At 35.2% G+C, this 17,423-nt stretch overlaps 1 protein-coding gene and 1 pseudogene across 1 annotated transcript; both read left to right on the top strand.

Moving 5' to 3' along the window:
* The first annotated feature begins 289 nt into the window (after nucleotides 1-289).
* On the top strand, nucleotides 290-1,192 carry LOC113769306 (annotated as a pseudogene).
* Nucleotides 1,193-7,581: 6,389 nt separating this feature from the next.
* LOC113769307 (protein FAR1-RELATED SEQUENCE 5-like) lies at nucleotides 7,582-11,973 on the top strand. The gene is made up of 4 exons (XM_027313768.1): nucleotides 7,582-9,699; nucleotides 9,823-9,903; nucleotides 10,071-10,160; nucleotides 11,902-11,973. Exons 1-4 carry the CDS (start codon nucleotides 7,582-7,584, stop codon nucleotides 11,971-11,973), a joined length of 2,361 nt encoding a protein of 786 aa, XP_027169569.1.
* Nucleotides 11,974-17,423: the final 5,450 nt, after the last annotated feature.

Consider the following 17,423-nt stretch of genomic DNA (forward strand, 5'->3'; position numbering starts at 1 on the left):
TAAAAACTGGATCAAGCAGTCGAACCGGGTCACTAGTTTGACCGATTTTAGATGATTTTGATTAAGTTTTTGACTAACGCGGAATGCTGATTCATAGTCGGACCAACCGGTTCGGTCTAGGTCTAACAACACCGCACTACTTGTTAACAAACTCCTCATGTTTTACATCATGCTTGTCTTCCCATTGTGTCCACTACTACAATCAACTATAAAGTCCCCTTCAACACTTAAATCAAAGAACCAAAAAGATCCAAGAAGCGATCGAAGAAATCATAATATCCTTCTAAAAATGTGTGTTATAGGTGCAGGTCCATCAGGCCTGGTGGCTGCTGGGGAACTAAGAAAAGAAGGACATATTGTGGTGGTTCATGAACAAAATCATGATGTTGGAGGTCAATGACTTTACCATCCAAATGTTGAAGACGAGGATCCCTTAGGAAGATGTGCTATCCTAAAAGTCCATAGCAGCATTTATGCATCTTTACGAATTTTTTCTCCTAGGGAAATCATGGGTTTGACAGATTTTCCATTCAGAGTGAGGGAGGGTGGAGATAGTAGGAGATTTCCTGGCCATAAAGAACTTCTCATGTGCTTGAGAGAATTTTGTGAATGGTTTGGACTAAGGGATATGATCAGGTTCAACACTAGAGTCGATTATGTTGGAATGTTAAATTATTCCGAATGTAATGAGCATGGCTTGAAATGGATAGTGAAAAGCATAGAGAAGAAGAAGGCTGGTGATGATAATCAAAAGCTAGTGGTGGAAGAAGTTTTTGATGCGGTGATTGTAGCCTCAGGCCGTTATTCTCAGCCTTGATTGCCTAACATCAAAGGTACTTCTGAGTTTTGACCAAAAGGAAAACCAACAAAGCAGAAACCACATAATTGAACAAATAAAAAACCAACAGGAAAAGTGAAAAAAAAAAGAGAAAAGTATTAATAATATCGTGGCCTTGGTGAAAATATCATGGCATAGTGATAATTTTACCACCCATTTTATAATAGCTATAAACGGTCATTAACTCATTATTATCTTTTACAAATTTCTTGTAACGTTCAATAGCAGTTAGAATCTGTACACAACTATTCATTTTGTGCTTACAATCGTGAAGGCCTGGAAGCATCGAAAGGGAAGCAGATGCATAGTCATGTCTATAGGATTCCAGAACCATTTCACAACGAGATAATTTAAAACATAATGTGATATAATATACTTGTTTGGATTGTAAGTTATTTGGGATATTTTTACTGTAGCACATTTTGTGATGTGATGTATGTGAGATAAAAAGGTAATCAGGAAGATAAAAAGGTGTATTGAAAATTGTAATGATGATGTAAGCAAATAAAATTGGAGAAATAATGCTCAATCCAAACAAGTTAGTACTTCGTTTCGTTTTGCCTTTTAAGGTTTTTTTTTTCTTTTGGTTTATAGGATTAAAGGGTATATAGGGTCAATATTGAACCTTAATGCTCTTGCAAGCGTACTTACATTATATTTAAAACAGTACAATAAAATAAAGCCAAAAAAAATAATGTCCATGCCGGATTTAAATTGTTATACCAAAATTTTAAGTGTAAAAAATTGATCAAACACAAATTTATATCTTCTTTTAAGGGGATGTGTTGAAATTGTTGCTGTAAATCTTGGAAACCATCACCACACCTGATCTTGAAGGTGTAGTCCATTGGCTTGAACTAATGGAATTAATTTGATTCAATATTTTATACTCAACCACACTATGAGTTTGAGCAATATGTTATGTGAATTGTAACCACTATTTGTTTATTTTTTAAATATTTGTTTTAGTGTTAGTGAGAGGTTACCTCTCACTTATACTCCCTCCTCTCCAACGCATCCCTTTTCCCGAATTGTAACCACTATGAATTGATAAAAATGTATAGATAAAGAAACCTCATTAATTAATTGAGATTTATATCTTTTATCTTTAAAAAAAGAATACCTTTTTCCTCTTCAATCTTAGCATTATTATTACATTGGTGCACTTGTAACCAATGTTTTCAGAATCGGATCGGACCGGCCGGTTCGACCGATTCAACCGCGAACCGGCCATGTCACCGGTCCGATCTAGTATCAAACTCGGAGCCTAATGTAAAACCACTACGAACCGTAAAAACCCGTCTGAACCGCAAACCAGCGGTTCTCAAATTTTCAAATATGCCTCAAATTCAAAACAATAAAAGTGGAAGCTGCTAGGTTTGAACTCTGGTCTCCATGATCATAATAATGTGCGCGTACCGCTAAACCACAGCCAGAGGATGTGTAGAATGTTACTTGACTTACCTAAAAAACTAAAATCAGATTAAATAAAAAAAACCCTAAAAGACCTAGCAAAGTGCAGACGGCACGTTTCTTTTCACTTCCTCCGCTCCTCAGATTCTCCAATCTCCAGTTCTCCTCTTGATTTTTTTTTCTTAATTTTTCTTCATAATCCTTCCACTTCCTAATACCCACGACAAGATCATCACACTATTATCTTTAGACAAGACTCCAGAGCATTTCCATCTTGTGAGTTTAATTTTTGCCTTTTCTTGATTTTTGTTTTCTATATTATGTTTAGTTGATTTTTGCCTTTTCTTGATTTTTGTTTTCTATGTAGAGATTAGAGCACTTATTTAGTTTTTGTGACAATACATCATGACATTTGTTCCGTCCATAAATATTTGCCGTAACTTGTGTATATGTCCTAATTTAATTTATAGTTAAATAAAAAATCTTGCCTAAAGATAACCAAAAGGATCATGCCTAACAACAAAGTATTTTTCGTTTGAATAGTGGAACAGGAATAATAGGAATTGGAAAATATCTAGTACTACATTGTTCATTTGCTTTCCTCTCGTACTACGATGAAATGCTTACTAGACAATAATTTGAAATGTGCAATAAGATGTTTTTGATTAACCATTTTAATTATATCCAAAATAGTTTGTTTCACCAACTGATAGGGAAATAAATAAAAATAAAGTAAGAGATGTATATTTGTCTAAATTGGTTCTTCTAGTCGAGTATACTTGAGGAAATAAAGGATGCAACGCAAGTAAAGGACCACACTGCTCTGTTTGGATAGAGAATTATTAGCCAAAATTTATTTGCTTGCATCATCATTACAATTTCCAACACACCTTTTTATCTTCCCAATTACCTTTTTATCTCACATACATCACATCACAAAAAGTGCTACAGTAAAAATATCTCAAATAATTTACAATCCAAACAGAGAATAAATAATTAGTGATGTTTAGTAGCAGTTGATTCTTTTTTTGTTTGGTTGTATCTTTGTTTTTCAAAATTTTTTGGCTTTTTCTTTAGTTTCACCAATTAGATTTATATTTTTTATAATAAACTTTTTAATTTTTTCAGGTTAAATTGATGAAATTGTGAAGTGGGTGCTGTTGCCTTGTCATGCCAATGATGGAAGTTTGTTAACCAAATTATTTGCCTTGACTATGAGTTGGACTTTTCTATGAACTTTTTTTTGAATTGTGGAAGAACGTCAACATTTATTTTATTTATTTTTGTGTTTTTGTTTGTGATAATTGATGAACATTTGGACTATATCTATTTATGTTTGTAATGAATTATGAAAATTTGCGATGAATTATGATATTTTAGTTATATTTATCATTCCAGGTTTTATGTATAACTTTTAAAAAATTTATTATTATCTCAACTTAAATTTAATTTTAAGTTATATTGATGAATGTATTTTAGGGACTTAAGTTATTAATAATCATGTTAAATTGTACATTAGCAGTCAAGTTTCAGTGTAGAGTATAGAGTGAAGACTTGTGAAGTACTCAATATTAAAGTTGCAACTGCAAAAAAAAAAAAAAAAAAAAAGACGTTGAACCGTTGAACCGGCCGGTCGGACCGGTTGGACCGTGAACCGGACCCCTCTCCGGTTCGCTGGCCGGTCCGAGTTTAAAAACATTGCTTGTAAGTTTTCCTCGACCATTTGGTTACGCAAAAACAATGCACATAAGCGGATGTTAATTGTTATCCTCTTCATGAAAGTAAAAAGTTACTTGACAAGCTGTAAAACTTAACTAGTCGCAATCTCTACGAAGTTTATTCTGAAAGAAGTGGTTAAACGCACTACTTGATATCTATTGATATATCATATGAGTATTTAAATAGTTGAATAACTAATTAATTTAATAAAAAGAAATGAAAAAAAGCCAAATTGTATTATAATCCGTAAATATAAAAGAGCCCATTTAGTATGGTTATTCCTAGCAAGAAAAAAAAAATCTAGCATTGTTTTTTGTATACATAACTTTTGTTCTTTCGTGTCAATATGTTTAATGTAGTCCCAGTATTTAGTAGGTGGTGGTTGCAGTTGGAAATTCAGAGAGTGGGCAAGATATATCAATGTTGCTCATACATGTGGCTAAGGACGTCCATTTCAGAGTCAAAGATAGGGGTGTCAGTCAGGTTTTCTGAATCGAAATTCAGCAAGTCCAAACTCGACTCATAAGGTACATGGATTTCAAGTTTCGAGCTTCAACTTTCGGACTCATATTAAAAAGGTTCAAGTTCAACTCACACTATGATACTTATAAGATTCAGGCTCAAATCGAGGTTGGTCCAAACTTATAAACAAATACATAATTATATATAATATATATTTTATAATTATAAATTAATACAAATTTACATATAAATTATTAAAATTTTATATCCTAATATGTACTAGTATTCAAGGCACACACTAATGTGTGTGCAACTAATAAAAAAATGTTTGTGAAATATTTTGAGTATATTTATTGAAATCATTTTCAAGAAAATTGGTTTTATATTTTGAAAATACATATGTAAAAGATTCACCAAAATAAAAGTTATAAAAGATAGTTATTTAGTAGTTAGTCATAAACATAATTGGTAGTTGCTAATTAAAATTAAGATTTACTAAATAAGTTGAAGATTGGAATATGAAAAAATACATATTACTTGGTAAAAAATCACATTAGTAGTGGGTAGTTATTAAAGATAGATAAATTTTTGTTTATATCAAAAATTCCCTCATCATCAAAGGTAGTTTAGAAAAAATATAAAGTAACATATTTTTGTTTAAAGAATTATACATAATGATGTTCAAAATTAATAAAATGCAAGTTTCACAATATGAATAAAATAGATAATATTCAAGTCTATCAATGAGAAAATTCTTCTTGGCTAGCTAATTAGATAATGTCTGTCAAAAGCATTGATTGCGCTAGTATACTTTTTAATCAATTTACAAATCTTCTTAACTAACTAGATAACATTGGATCAATTCCCCTCATAATTGAAAGTATTTTCATTGGATTCTGAGCGTTGCACCAATTGAAAATTTTGTCTTTTATTTAAATGGTGTAATTCTTTTATCTTGAATCTTGTACTGCATCTCAAGCAAAGCTAGTATTTTGACGGTGACCTTGACAAATATATAACTTGATTTGATTGTAACCCTCAAAATGTACCACGACTGAGTAATGGCTCATATAACAGGAATTATCAAAAAATAAAATGAAAACAAAAGAAGAATGATGGAGAGTTAAGGAGAGGGTGGAGCGTTCAAGTAACATGCTACTCTGGCAAGTGGAACTTGAAGTAAGAATTAGAGCTGAATTCAGATGGTTAAAGCTCTCCTGACGGATACGGGGCAGGAGCGGTCCTTCTGAGGACCGCTCCTGAACGGTCCCCTCACAAGCTCCAAGGAATGGAGCAAAATAAGCCACGTCAACTGGTTGTGTTGAAGGAAAAAAACGTCACCGTTTGACGAAAGAAAAAAAAAAAAGATTGACGGACTCCGTTTCCTCTAAACGGAAGAATTGAAATTTTGAAAATGAAATTGAAAATTTGAATTAGCCGCACAAAACAAAACCGAGAGAAGAAAGCAAGCTGGGTATGTCATTGTTGCTTGGCTGACGTGAAATTAGTTGGAGAGAGTTGGGTTATGGCATCAGAAGAAGAAGGAAGAAGGCAAACAGTTAGAATGCTGTAAAAGAAGGCCAACGATCTCTTCAGAAATTGTATGAGCAATGTGGGCAAGACAGGCGGCAAGGTAGAAGCGAATTAAAAAGGAAATTCATTATCTGACGTTGCCCACCATTTTTTGTGCAACTTAATAGCAGAAGCAACTGTGCATAAGGGCATTCGGTGAAACAAAAAGCTCTCAACGGGCCAAGGTAACGTGATTCAACCATATCAACAACTTTGTGAATCTTATACCAGCAACTTTTCTGAATGTTAGATTCAGTAAAGACATAATATGAAGATAATAGAAGAATAGTCAATGTGTACTGTATGTGTGTGTGAGAGCGTGCAGTTTTGCAGTGATGAACTATTTAACAAGTGAATGAATGTACATGCTACTGTAGATAAGTTACAGGTTATAACCACCCTATTACAATCTTTGTGCATCCACTAGTATTGGTCCATGGTCATCACGCAATCTTAGTTTGCCCCTCTGTTGAGTATGCAGTGTGTATAAAATGGAGGTCTGGGGTTTGACCTAGGAAAAGCAGAGGAAAAGATATATGTGAATAATAAATAGATGTACCTGGTTTTGTAAGTAAATTACATTATGTAAGAAATGTATTAGAATGAGTAAAAAATACTTGTTTGGCCCTGAAAATGTAGAAATAGTAGAAAATGCACAGGAATTGGCTTAGGCGATTGTCAGTAACGAATTACATAACGTCCAATGAAACAGAGTACCTAGAACCTAAATATAATCACCAGAGTGGATGTACATATAGTTAAAATAGACTTACATGGAGTGAAAAACACATTACAGTCCGTATAACTTAGTGTACATGGAGTTATATTTGTACATAGATAATGCCATTGTATTAGAGTAAAAGTAAAGTGATGTGAATCATTAATCATATCGATGGGACTAATAATAGAATTTCGTATACGAGTAATGTGTGTAACATAACATATTATAAACGGTAATACACACTTATGTTGTCGTTTACATACATACTATTCATGAACTATTGTAAATTATGGTGTTGGATGCATAATTGGTAGGAGCAGAAGTAATGAATTGTAGAGAAATTGGCAGAAGATGGGACTCATGAGTTAGGAATGGAGTTCAACATGGAAGAGGATGCGTACAAGTTTTACAACAAATATGCCTTTAAAATGGAATTTAGTGTACGCAAAGACTATTTAAATGAAGACAAAGACTATTTAGTCTATTTTATGCGGTTGTCATTAACGAATGACATAAGGTCCAGTGAGCTAAAGAATCTAGAATCAAAATATAATCACCAGCGTGGATGTACATACAGTTAAAATAGACTTACATCGTGTGACCAATACATTACAATCCGTATAAGTTAGTGTACATGGAGTTGTATTTGTACACAGATTGTCTTAGAGTAAAAGTAAGGTGATGTGAATCATTAATCATATTGATAGCGTAATAATAGAATTTGGTATACGAGTAATGTATGATTCATAACACATTATGAATGGTAATATACATATATGTTGTCGTTTATGTACATACTATTCATGAAGTGTTGCAAATTAGGGTGTTTGATGCATAATTGGCAGGATCAGAAGTAATGGATTGCAGCAAATTGGCAGAAGATGGGACCCCTGAATTAGGAATGGAGTTCAACAGTGAAGAGGATGCGTACCAGTTTTACAACAAATATGCCTTTAAAATGGGTTTTAGTGTACGTAAAGACTATCTGAATAAAGACAAAGACGGCGTGACCACGTCTAGGAGATATAGTTGCTGCAAGGAAGGTGTAAAGCGCAAGTACGAAGGTGATGTGATGCCAAAGAGGACACGAGCGCCGACGAAAACAGGGTGTGGAGCTAAAATGGTTATCGCGTTGTTTAGAGGAACAATGAAGTACCGTGTGCATGACCTTGTCTTAGAGCATAACCATGAGTTGCACATTGCTCAATGTGCGCACATGATGCCATCACAAAGAAAAGTGAGCGAGGCTCAAGGATTCCAAGCTGAAATAAGCGAGGATGCTGGGCTTTCATTGAAACAGAGTCATGAGCTTTTGGGAAAGGAGGCAGGTGGGATGGAAAATGTGGGATATACTCGGGAAGACCTGAAACGATATCTTCGTACTCGACGGGAAAGGAGTTTGAAATATGGAGAAGCAGGTAGCATGCTGAATTATTTTCAAGAGCAAACACTCGAGAATCCATCATTTTTTCATGCCGTACAGCTGGACTGTGAAGAGCAGATAACAAATATCTTTTGGGCTGATGCAGGAATGTTAATTGACTACCAATTTTTTGGAGACGTAGTCACATTCGACACAACCTACAAAACAAATAAAGAATACCGGCCACTTGGAGTGTTTGTGGGTTTTAATCAACATAGGCAAATTGTGATATTCGGTGCTGCCCTTATGTATGATGAGACTATAGATTCTTTCAAATGGGTGTTTGGTACATTTGTAGAAGCAATGTGCGGAAAGCGTCCAAGTACCATACTAACCGACCAAGATCATGCCATGGCAGCCGCTCTTTCAGTTGTTATGCCTGAAACATTTCACGGTCTATGTACGTTTCACATAAGGCGTAATTTTATGAAACATCTTGGCAATCACTACAAGGAAAATAGTGATCTTCCATACATGTTTGGTACATGCATGTATGAGTTTGAAGAAGTGGAACAATTCAATAGGGTGTGGGAGGCGATGGTGAAGAAACACAATCTTGAAAATAATGAATGGCTCTCCGGGTTGTATAGAATTCGTGATAAATGGGCAAGGTGCATGATGAAAGAAAGATGGACCGCGGGAATGCGAAGCACCCAACTTAGCGAAAGCCTAAATGCAGCAATTAAAAATCATTTGAAACTGGATCATGACCTTGTGCAGTTCTTTAGACATTTCAATCGGGTGGTTGATGAAAAGAGACATAATGAACTGATCGCAGAATATGAAATGAGGCAAAAACTCCCCATGGTCGGGTTAAGGCAAACACCTATGCTTGTGCATGCATCAGAGACGTATTCACCAACCGTATTTGTTGCATTCCAAAATGAATATGGCGAGTCAACAGCTATGGTAATATTGAGACAGCAAGATGCAGCGATGATTGTGGAGTTTGCGGTCATGAGGTATGATGGAGGACCTGAAAGAATAGTGGTATTCAATCGGAATGATCTAAGTGTACGTTGTAGTTGCAAAAAATACGAGAATGAAGACATTTTATGTGGGCACGCGTTGAAGGTGTTTGATACTCTGGGCATAAAAATAATTCCTCCTGAATACATTAAGAGACGATGGACAAAAAGAGCTCGGGCTGGAGTTTGTTTTGATCGGCGAAGACGGGAAGTTGTGGCTGATCCTAAAATAATGATTTCAACTCGTTATCGGGAGCTCGCTCCAGCCATGATTAAGGTCGCAACTCGAGCAGCAATGTCGGAGGACACCAGCAAAGTAGCAATCACTGTCATATCCGATTTGGCAAAGAGAGTTGAGCTCCTCCTCTCAGAAAGTGAAGAGCAACCTTTACAAAATCAAAAAAATCTGAATATGGAGGAACGGGATAAAATTGAAATTGTGAATGAAATGGGGGAGGCAGTAGTCGCAAGATGCATTAAAAAACGAGGTGGTGGGAAGAAAAGTAGAGTGATGCGAAGTTGGATCGATAAATTTGACAGAGTGAAAAGAAAATCTAGATTATCAAGGACTACACAGACTACGGTATGGATCAAATTTTGGTACTCGGGGAACATTTATGCTAAAACTAAGTTATCGTTATGCTATTAACTAAAGTGTAGGTATCATTCATAATGAAATAATATTATTGCCGTATCAATACTGTAGGCCTCAGAATCGGAGCCGACATCGGTTTCAGTTGAGGAACCGATGTTTATGGGATGTCGTTCATCTACTGACTCTGTTTCGGTTAGTATAAAACGGACATGACCGTTGCTTTTATTTGGATGTTTCTAACAGCATCAATAGTTACATTGATCTTACATTGTGTGATAATGTTGTTACGGCTGTCATCCCTCCTGATATACCTATTTTGTTTGTCTTATACAATGATTTGGTCCATACGAAACTCGTAGACGCATTCAATGAGTCAGACGCATTCAATGAGTCAGACAGTGAATGGCCCTCCAAACGCTATTGCTCCGAATATCGATGAAAGTGAAACGGTATGTATATATTTAGTAGTTAAAATAAAGACCTTCTTATTCGTGTAGTAGAGCTACCTTTTTTTTAGGGTTAATATCAGAAACCTCCCTTGAGGTTTCTTCTAATCACACCTAGAACCCCTCATATTTTCGAAATCACACTTAGCACCCCTGGAATGACAACTTTGGTATCATTGTCAGCCCCTCATTATTTTTGTTCCACTTTTACCCTCCTTGTGAACTCTATTTATGTAACTCACATCCCTCCAACTTTTGTAACACTACAAAATCGTTCTTAAGCAGTGTAACATGTTTTGAACATTTTACAGTTTGTTTTATGTAAGCTTGTTGTACATCTTTATAATAGATTACGTTTCTGTTATTAAGTTTTACAAATAATTCACATAAAGTTACACATTGTTTAAAAAATGTTACATTGATCTGAACGGTGATAAAAAAAATGTGAATATGGATTCTCATAATGGCAGCAATAGTTTCAACATGTGATTGTAGTTGTAAATAAACTTGCTCTTCCATTTTTATGAAAATGAGGTCGTATAAATAGCTTTTTGTGCATCCTAGTCGAATGGAGTTTGTAAGTTATTAATATTACGATACCCTATTATCAAGTAAAAATGGATTGCTAATGCTATATACTCATGAATTCCCATCATCTTTAAACTACTTTTAGATTATGTTATTATTCACTTAAAAATTGCAATTTTGGCAATGGCACTATGTCCATTGCCAAAAGTCAACATCACTGGAAACTCTATAGCTATTTAATATTAGGGAGTGGGATAGGAACAATTGTTAGATCAACCATCTTTAAATCGTGTAACATTTTTTAAACATTTTATAATTTTATGTAAATTTCTTGTACATTGTTACAATAAAAGTCTGATAAGTTGTTAGTGTACATATGAGTCCAATATGTAATAATCGTATTTGTGTTGATAAATTTTACAAATAGTTCAATTAGAATTACACTTTGTACAAAAAATATTACATAATTACATAATAGTTTTACATAATTTAGGGAAAACCTCAAGGGAGGTTTCCGAAATTAACTCTACATAAATAGAGTTCACAAGGAGGGTAAAAGTGAAACAAAAATAATGAGGGGCGGACAATTATACCAAAGTTGTCATTCCAGGGGTGCTAAGTGTGATTTCGAAAACATGAGGGGTTCTAGGTGTGATTAGAAGAAACCTCAAGGGAGGTTTCTGATATTAACCCTTTTTTATAGTATTGTAATGGTGGGCACCCAAAAGCTGTCAAATCATGCAAATTATGTAGTTAACGTATGCTCGCTTTAATAACATTTCATTTTTTATTATTCGAAGGTTCACCTTTTGGCTAATCAGGGGCCTCCTACAAGTGTCCCTACAGAATGGATGCATCCCAGATTTTCTATTTTTTCCAAGTATAACTCTGTCAGAGATGTCTTAATGGTTTGATATATCATTTTTATTATAATGTCTAGTCCAATTTAACTTTATAAGTGAGCAATATAGGCATTGGTCCAGATTTGTTGACAGTCGATTACTTATACTATGTAATGTAGGAGGAGCGTGCAGCACTTTTAACACACTGTGATGTTGATGCATATCATGTATTTGCACCTTCACCCAGGTGATAAACTTTTATCGTTACAACACATATTTATGTACTGTTGTTAATTGGAGACTTGGACATCGTATATCATTAATCGTATGTTTCATTAATAATATTGCTGATTTACCATCGTTACGCATTTCAGGGAAGAAATAACACCCAGGGATTGCAACTTCGCGTTGACGTCGCCTCCCCCGAGAATGAGATTGATGAATGATGTGTAACTATATTTTTTGAACGAGACATTAAGTGGTTGTCCCAACTTAGGAATACTGCATATGTACGTGTTAACAAATTTTGATTACGCCATGTACATGTTGAGTTACAACCAGTTATGTATATGTTACAATTCATTACAACTAATGAATATGCAAACGGCAGTTTTTCGTCTTATCTAGTTAAATCTACTCTTTGTAAACTAGAAATTTCCTGATATTACAACTAGTGATACTACAACTAGTTAATATCCGATGAACCTTTCCTCTTCTCTCGTTTGCGCAATTGCGCTTGGCACAAACAATAAGTCCGGCCCTCTAACACATACAATTTCTTAGACACTTTAGTAAGTGTCTATTGAGAACATAGAGATGGTCGATTCGAACCCCAAAACAATTGATGTAGCGAGGCCTTCTCGAACATCTCATTAAATTAGCGAGATCTTCTCGAACATCATGCAACCTACTGGCTGCTATTTGGCACCCAAGAGCTTGATTTCTGTGTGAACCCTCTATTGATGACACTGCAATTGAGGTTAGAGGAGGGTTGAAGAATACTAATAATAAATTTCATGCACGGGTTCATTGCCACCCTTCAGTAGAATGAAATAGGAAGTGTGAAGTTATTGAAAATGAAAAATGTTTGTGTAGTAATGAAAGGTGGACGGAAAAATCTTTGTTGTTGAGGGATATACTACTGCAATCGCGCCCTTTTATAGTCCGCAGGACCCTCACAATGTAGTAAAATATCACTGGACAACGCATTCCAGACCAAACAAAATTTTGTCGTGGCAGTGGAAGCTGTAGAGTTCGATGCATGGCATTGAATTGTGTCAAATCTGTTCACAGAATAAAACAAATTATGCAGCTGGCTCATGAAATGACCTATACACCAATATTAAGGGTCATGTGGATAAACAGTTACACATCAGTAACGTGTACGTTTCACTATGTACGGATTGCGTTACAACCAGTTAGGTGTATGTTACAATTTATTATAACTAATGAATTTGCAATCAGCAGCTTTCCGTCTGCTCTATTTAAAACTGATTAATATTCCAACTAGATATTCCCCGATATTACAACTAATGATAATACAACTAGTTAATATTCGATGAACCTTTTCTCTTGTCTTGTTTGTGCTATTACCCGTGGCCGAAACGATAATTCCTCCCACTGACACATTAAATTGCTTAGACACTTTATTAAGTATCTATTGAGAATAGTTACGATGATCGTTTCGAACCCAAAACATTGCGTACCGAGACCTTCTCAAATATCTCATTAAAATAGTGAGATCTTCCCGAACGCATATGAGGGCAACTAGTACATCACGGGAGAAGAGACTGTAGACCCACATGCAGTGCCTGAACCATGTCGGATAAGTTTTGTTACGTACAAAGCGCCAGATTTGTAGTACCGACAGTGAATATACGTGTTACTTGCTGTTGCTAATCGTTTACAGACTTCAACACATGTTTGCAGCTTTTATCATGTTTTGGTCTTGTACACCAACTTTAAGGGTACCGATGATACAGAGTTACACATTAGATTCATGAACGTTTCACTGTGTTCATACACAGTTACACTGTCACAGGGAGGTATGACAGCCCAATACAACAGTTTCTTGGGCAAGAGTCAGATGTGTAACACTCTATGGCCTTGGTCAGTGTATGATCCAAATTTACAACCTCTATGAGCGGTTCGTACCTTCTTCTACTCCAATGCTCTATAGGGGATTTCATATTCGACCAGAAATTTTATGTATGTTGTAACTCAGAACAAACAAGGAGGTAAATAAGAATTTACGAATTGTAACAATATACGAACAGTTTGTCAATCGTATGGACAAAATGTTGAAGTATATTTTTAGTATCGATACTCTTAATAAGTGTTAGGTCGTGTCACTAATCAGCATCAGAAAATAAAATTAATTTTACAGTTTTTATCATGGTAAGATCTGTATTGCAACATTAAGGGTACCGATGTGAATACAAAATCTCAAAATCTGTACTGCAACATCAGTGACCTTAATTTCGACAATGTGCATACACAGTAATACGCAAAACATTGTGCAGAAAATCTCACAATGAATGTCAGTAAGAATGGCCCAGAGTCAGATGTGTAAAACTGAATGGCCCTGATCATTCAATGACCCACAATGTGATGGTACCTGAATACGCACCTCCTTCTGCTCCTGATGCTTTATTACAGATTTTCAATTTGACAAGTAATTTTATGAATGTTGTAACTTAGGACGAACAAAGCTGTAAGTAAGAACGTACGAATTGTAACAATTTACAATTAAGGTCACCATTTGTGCATCATTATACAATTAATAGTTTCAATTAATTGGAGTCATTAACACAGCTTACTCATCTACTAACAAAATGAGAAGCCAACAGTTGTTAGAAGCACCTACTTTGCGTTAATACCATACAAGGATGACAAACTACCCGCCAAACCATTCACGAATACGGGTCCAATCTGGATAAAGTGGAGTCAGCGAAAAATTGCTATTAGTAGCAACAGAAGGGCGACCGCTACCGAAATCCTCATGAAGGTTTTCATTTGTCGAATGTCGTGTTCGATGCTGTGCATATGGTGCGAGAACGAGGTTGAATCATGGAGCACTCTTCCGGGACTGTCGAAGGAGCTTTCTCTGCTTATAGCCTGTCGATTAGGTGAGGTGGGACAGTAGTTAGTCTGAATTTGCTCGTCATCCCTCCCTATTGGATGGCACCAAGCAAAGAAAGTACATGCTTTTGTTTCACACACGAAGTACAGCAACCCCTTCGTTGGTTTCTGTGACTCGACGATCTTCAGGGCTGCCCTTCTTCCACAACTACAGTAGCGATATTGGTACCTTAGATCAGTAGATCCGCCTCCAGTATTGCTAGATAAAGACATATGAAAGATGTAAACCTCCCTTGGAGCAGATGTTAGGAATTGATGTTTGTAATAATGGATGATGTAATGGTAATGTGTGTTGAACGGGATAAGTCAAAAAGCTTCAGATTTAGGTATGTGGGAAGAGACGATATAGGAAAAAATACATTTTTCATCCCCAATGTTTAAGGTGTTCACTAATTTCATCCCTAAATTTTCACACAAAACACATTTCATCCTCATAATTTTGTAATTATGAACAATTTTGTCCCTAAAATTTATGTATAACACATTTCATCATCATAATTTTATAATTCCCGCGATGATTAAAGGATTGTTAACCATTTTAGACATAATATCATCATATGTCCCATTCATAATTGTATTATTAATACTTAATTCAATTATTGATTAAATTATAGAAATAACAACAAGTGTTTTTTTGATACGAGACTATATCTATTTTTTTCCTTTAAATGGTGATATGATATATTTGAGACTAAATAAATAGATTGAAAGATAAATAGATGATTGAAAAACATGTATATGATACAACAAAACAAAATCTTGCAAATAAATGACAATCTAAACCATTCATTCTTTTGTATTAATATTTTTCTCACATTTTCGTGTACCTCATTGTGATTAAGAAGAAAATAATGGTGGCTAAAAATTTCTTAGTCTTTTTTGTACTAAAATGAGAAAGTGAATAAAGAAAAGATTTTTGAGGTTTTAGTTAATCCATTTTTTTTTTCTAATGGCCATGTTGTGATTAAGTGACGCTATCTCATTCAAATTGATTAACAATCTACCAATTGTCCTTAATTTGCCAAATTTAGGAAATTATGAGGATGGAATGTGTTTTTATGAACTTGAAGGATGAAATTAATCAAAGTTATAAAATTACAAGGACAAAATGTGTTGTGCATGAAACTTTAGGGATGAAATTGATTAACACCTTAAACATTAGGGGTGAAAAATATATTTTTGTCGACGATATAAACTGGCAAAGATGCTTCTCAGAAATTAGCAAGTATGAAATAAGTAACATGTTGACTGGGATCTAACACAAAAACATCTCAGACATCAAACGACACGTTTGCGAGCTGGTCATGGCTAATATTCGGCCAAACAAAATTAGTCCAGTTTAGATATCATCTTATACCACATTTTTTAACAATATGTGTGGAACCCTTCTAATTTTGTACTACAATTACACGTTGTCGAACGGGAGTTACACCATGTGCAAACAGAGTTATGGAGTATACAAAATGCACATACCTTCAGCAACGATTGCACTTGGAACCTTTCCTGTGTATGTAGGCAAATTTTGCATTACTGCAGCTATTCATAGGTGCAGGTGCAACCGTCCCTGGCAATTGTGGTCATTATCAACTGTGCGTAACTTTCTTTGTACATCGTGTAACTTTTTTTCACAGGATGTATTTTCAGAACAGATAGTGATGGGCCCCACACTTGGCGCGGAAATCGAGTTACATGGTGTAATCTCAGCCGCACAAAATTTTGAAGGTCCCTGCCCCAAATCCATGAAATAGGCATGCCAGGAAGTAGGGATTGAAATCTATAGAGTAACAACCTTTCTTGGGAATCATGTCCATTTGATTTCACACCTACTTTGAGTACAAGGCGTACAGGAGATAGTATCGAGACGTTTGATGAGTGTTACGGCGAGTTACTAAACAGTTACAGAAAATTGCAGCTTTTATCATGAAAGGAACTTAACAAAAACTCAGCAGGTCATGTGCGTTGGTTGAGGGTTCCGACCTTCCGTATACCGTTTATATGTGTATAAAGTTTTTTCATGCAGTATTTGTTAAAAACAAGAATTTTTTCATGCTTTATGCCTTACCTGTACATTATTTCATCACACACTTTATCATCTTGACCCCATATTTAATATTTGATGCACAAGTACTTGACGTGGCTTTACACCTTGTTCAAAGAAGTGTTACTTTTGAGCAAGTGTGGTAGTTACTGACAATAAATGGATACAGATAATAAAATCTCCAAATTTTAATGCCTGTGGTCGGTATTACAAGTTCTTAGCATATAGTTACATTTTGTTTTTATAAAAATACTTGTACAAGGGAGGTTATTAATGACAATAAATGGTGTCTTTGGTTCATATAATAGGGAGATTTGGAAGGGCAGCGTCCTTCCCACCAAGTTTGGACTTCAAGGATGCATCTTAATGCTTTGAAAATGTAACTAATTTTTTTTCATTGTCCATACTCTTCATCGTACCATAATCTAAATGGCATTGGCGCCATGGGTTTTCATTGTCCATACTCTTCATAGTGCCCGTATTACAAGTAGTTGGCATAGAGTTACGGAAAATATACATAAATATACATGTTCGGCTAATGTTATTACTGACAACTGCAACCCGTAAGAACACAAAATACCTGACTTAAAATCACATTTTATGGCCACAACCGATAAATAAACAGTATGTTACAAAAAGACGCACATTTCGTCGCTAATATGGCCAGGTCGAAAAACTACTATTTCAAAAACATCCTTTGCTACTATACAAAAAGAG

This window comes from Coffea eugenioides, chromosome 4 (genome assembly GCF_003713205.1).
Source record: "Coffea eugenioides isolate CCC68of chromosome 4, Ceug_1.0, whole genome shotgun sequence".
Classification (NCBI taxonomy): domain Eukaryota; kingdom Viridiplantae; phylum Streptophyta; class Magnoliopsida; order Gentianales; family Rubiaceae; genus Coffea; species Coffea eugenioides.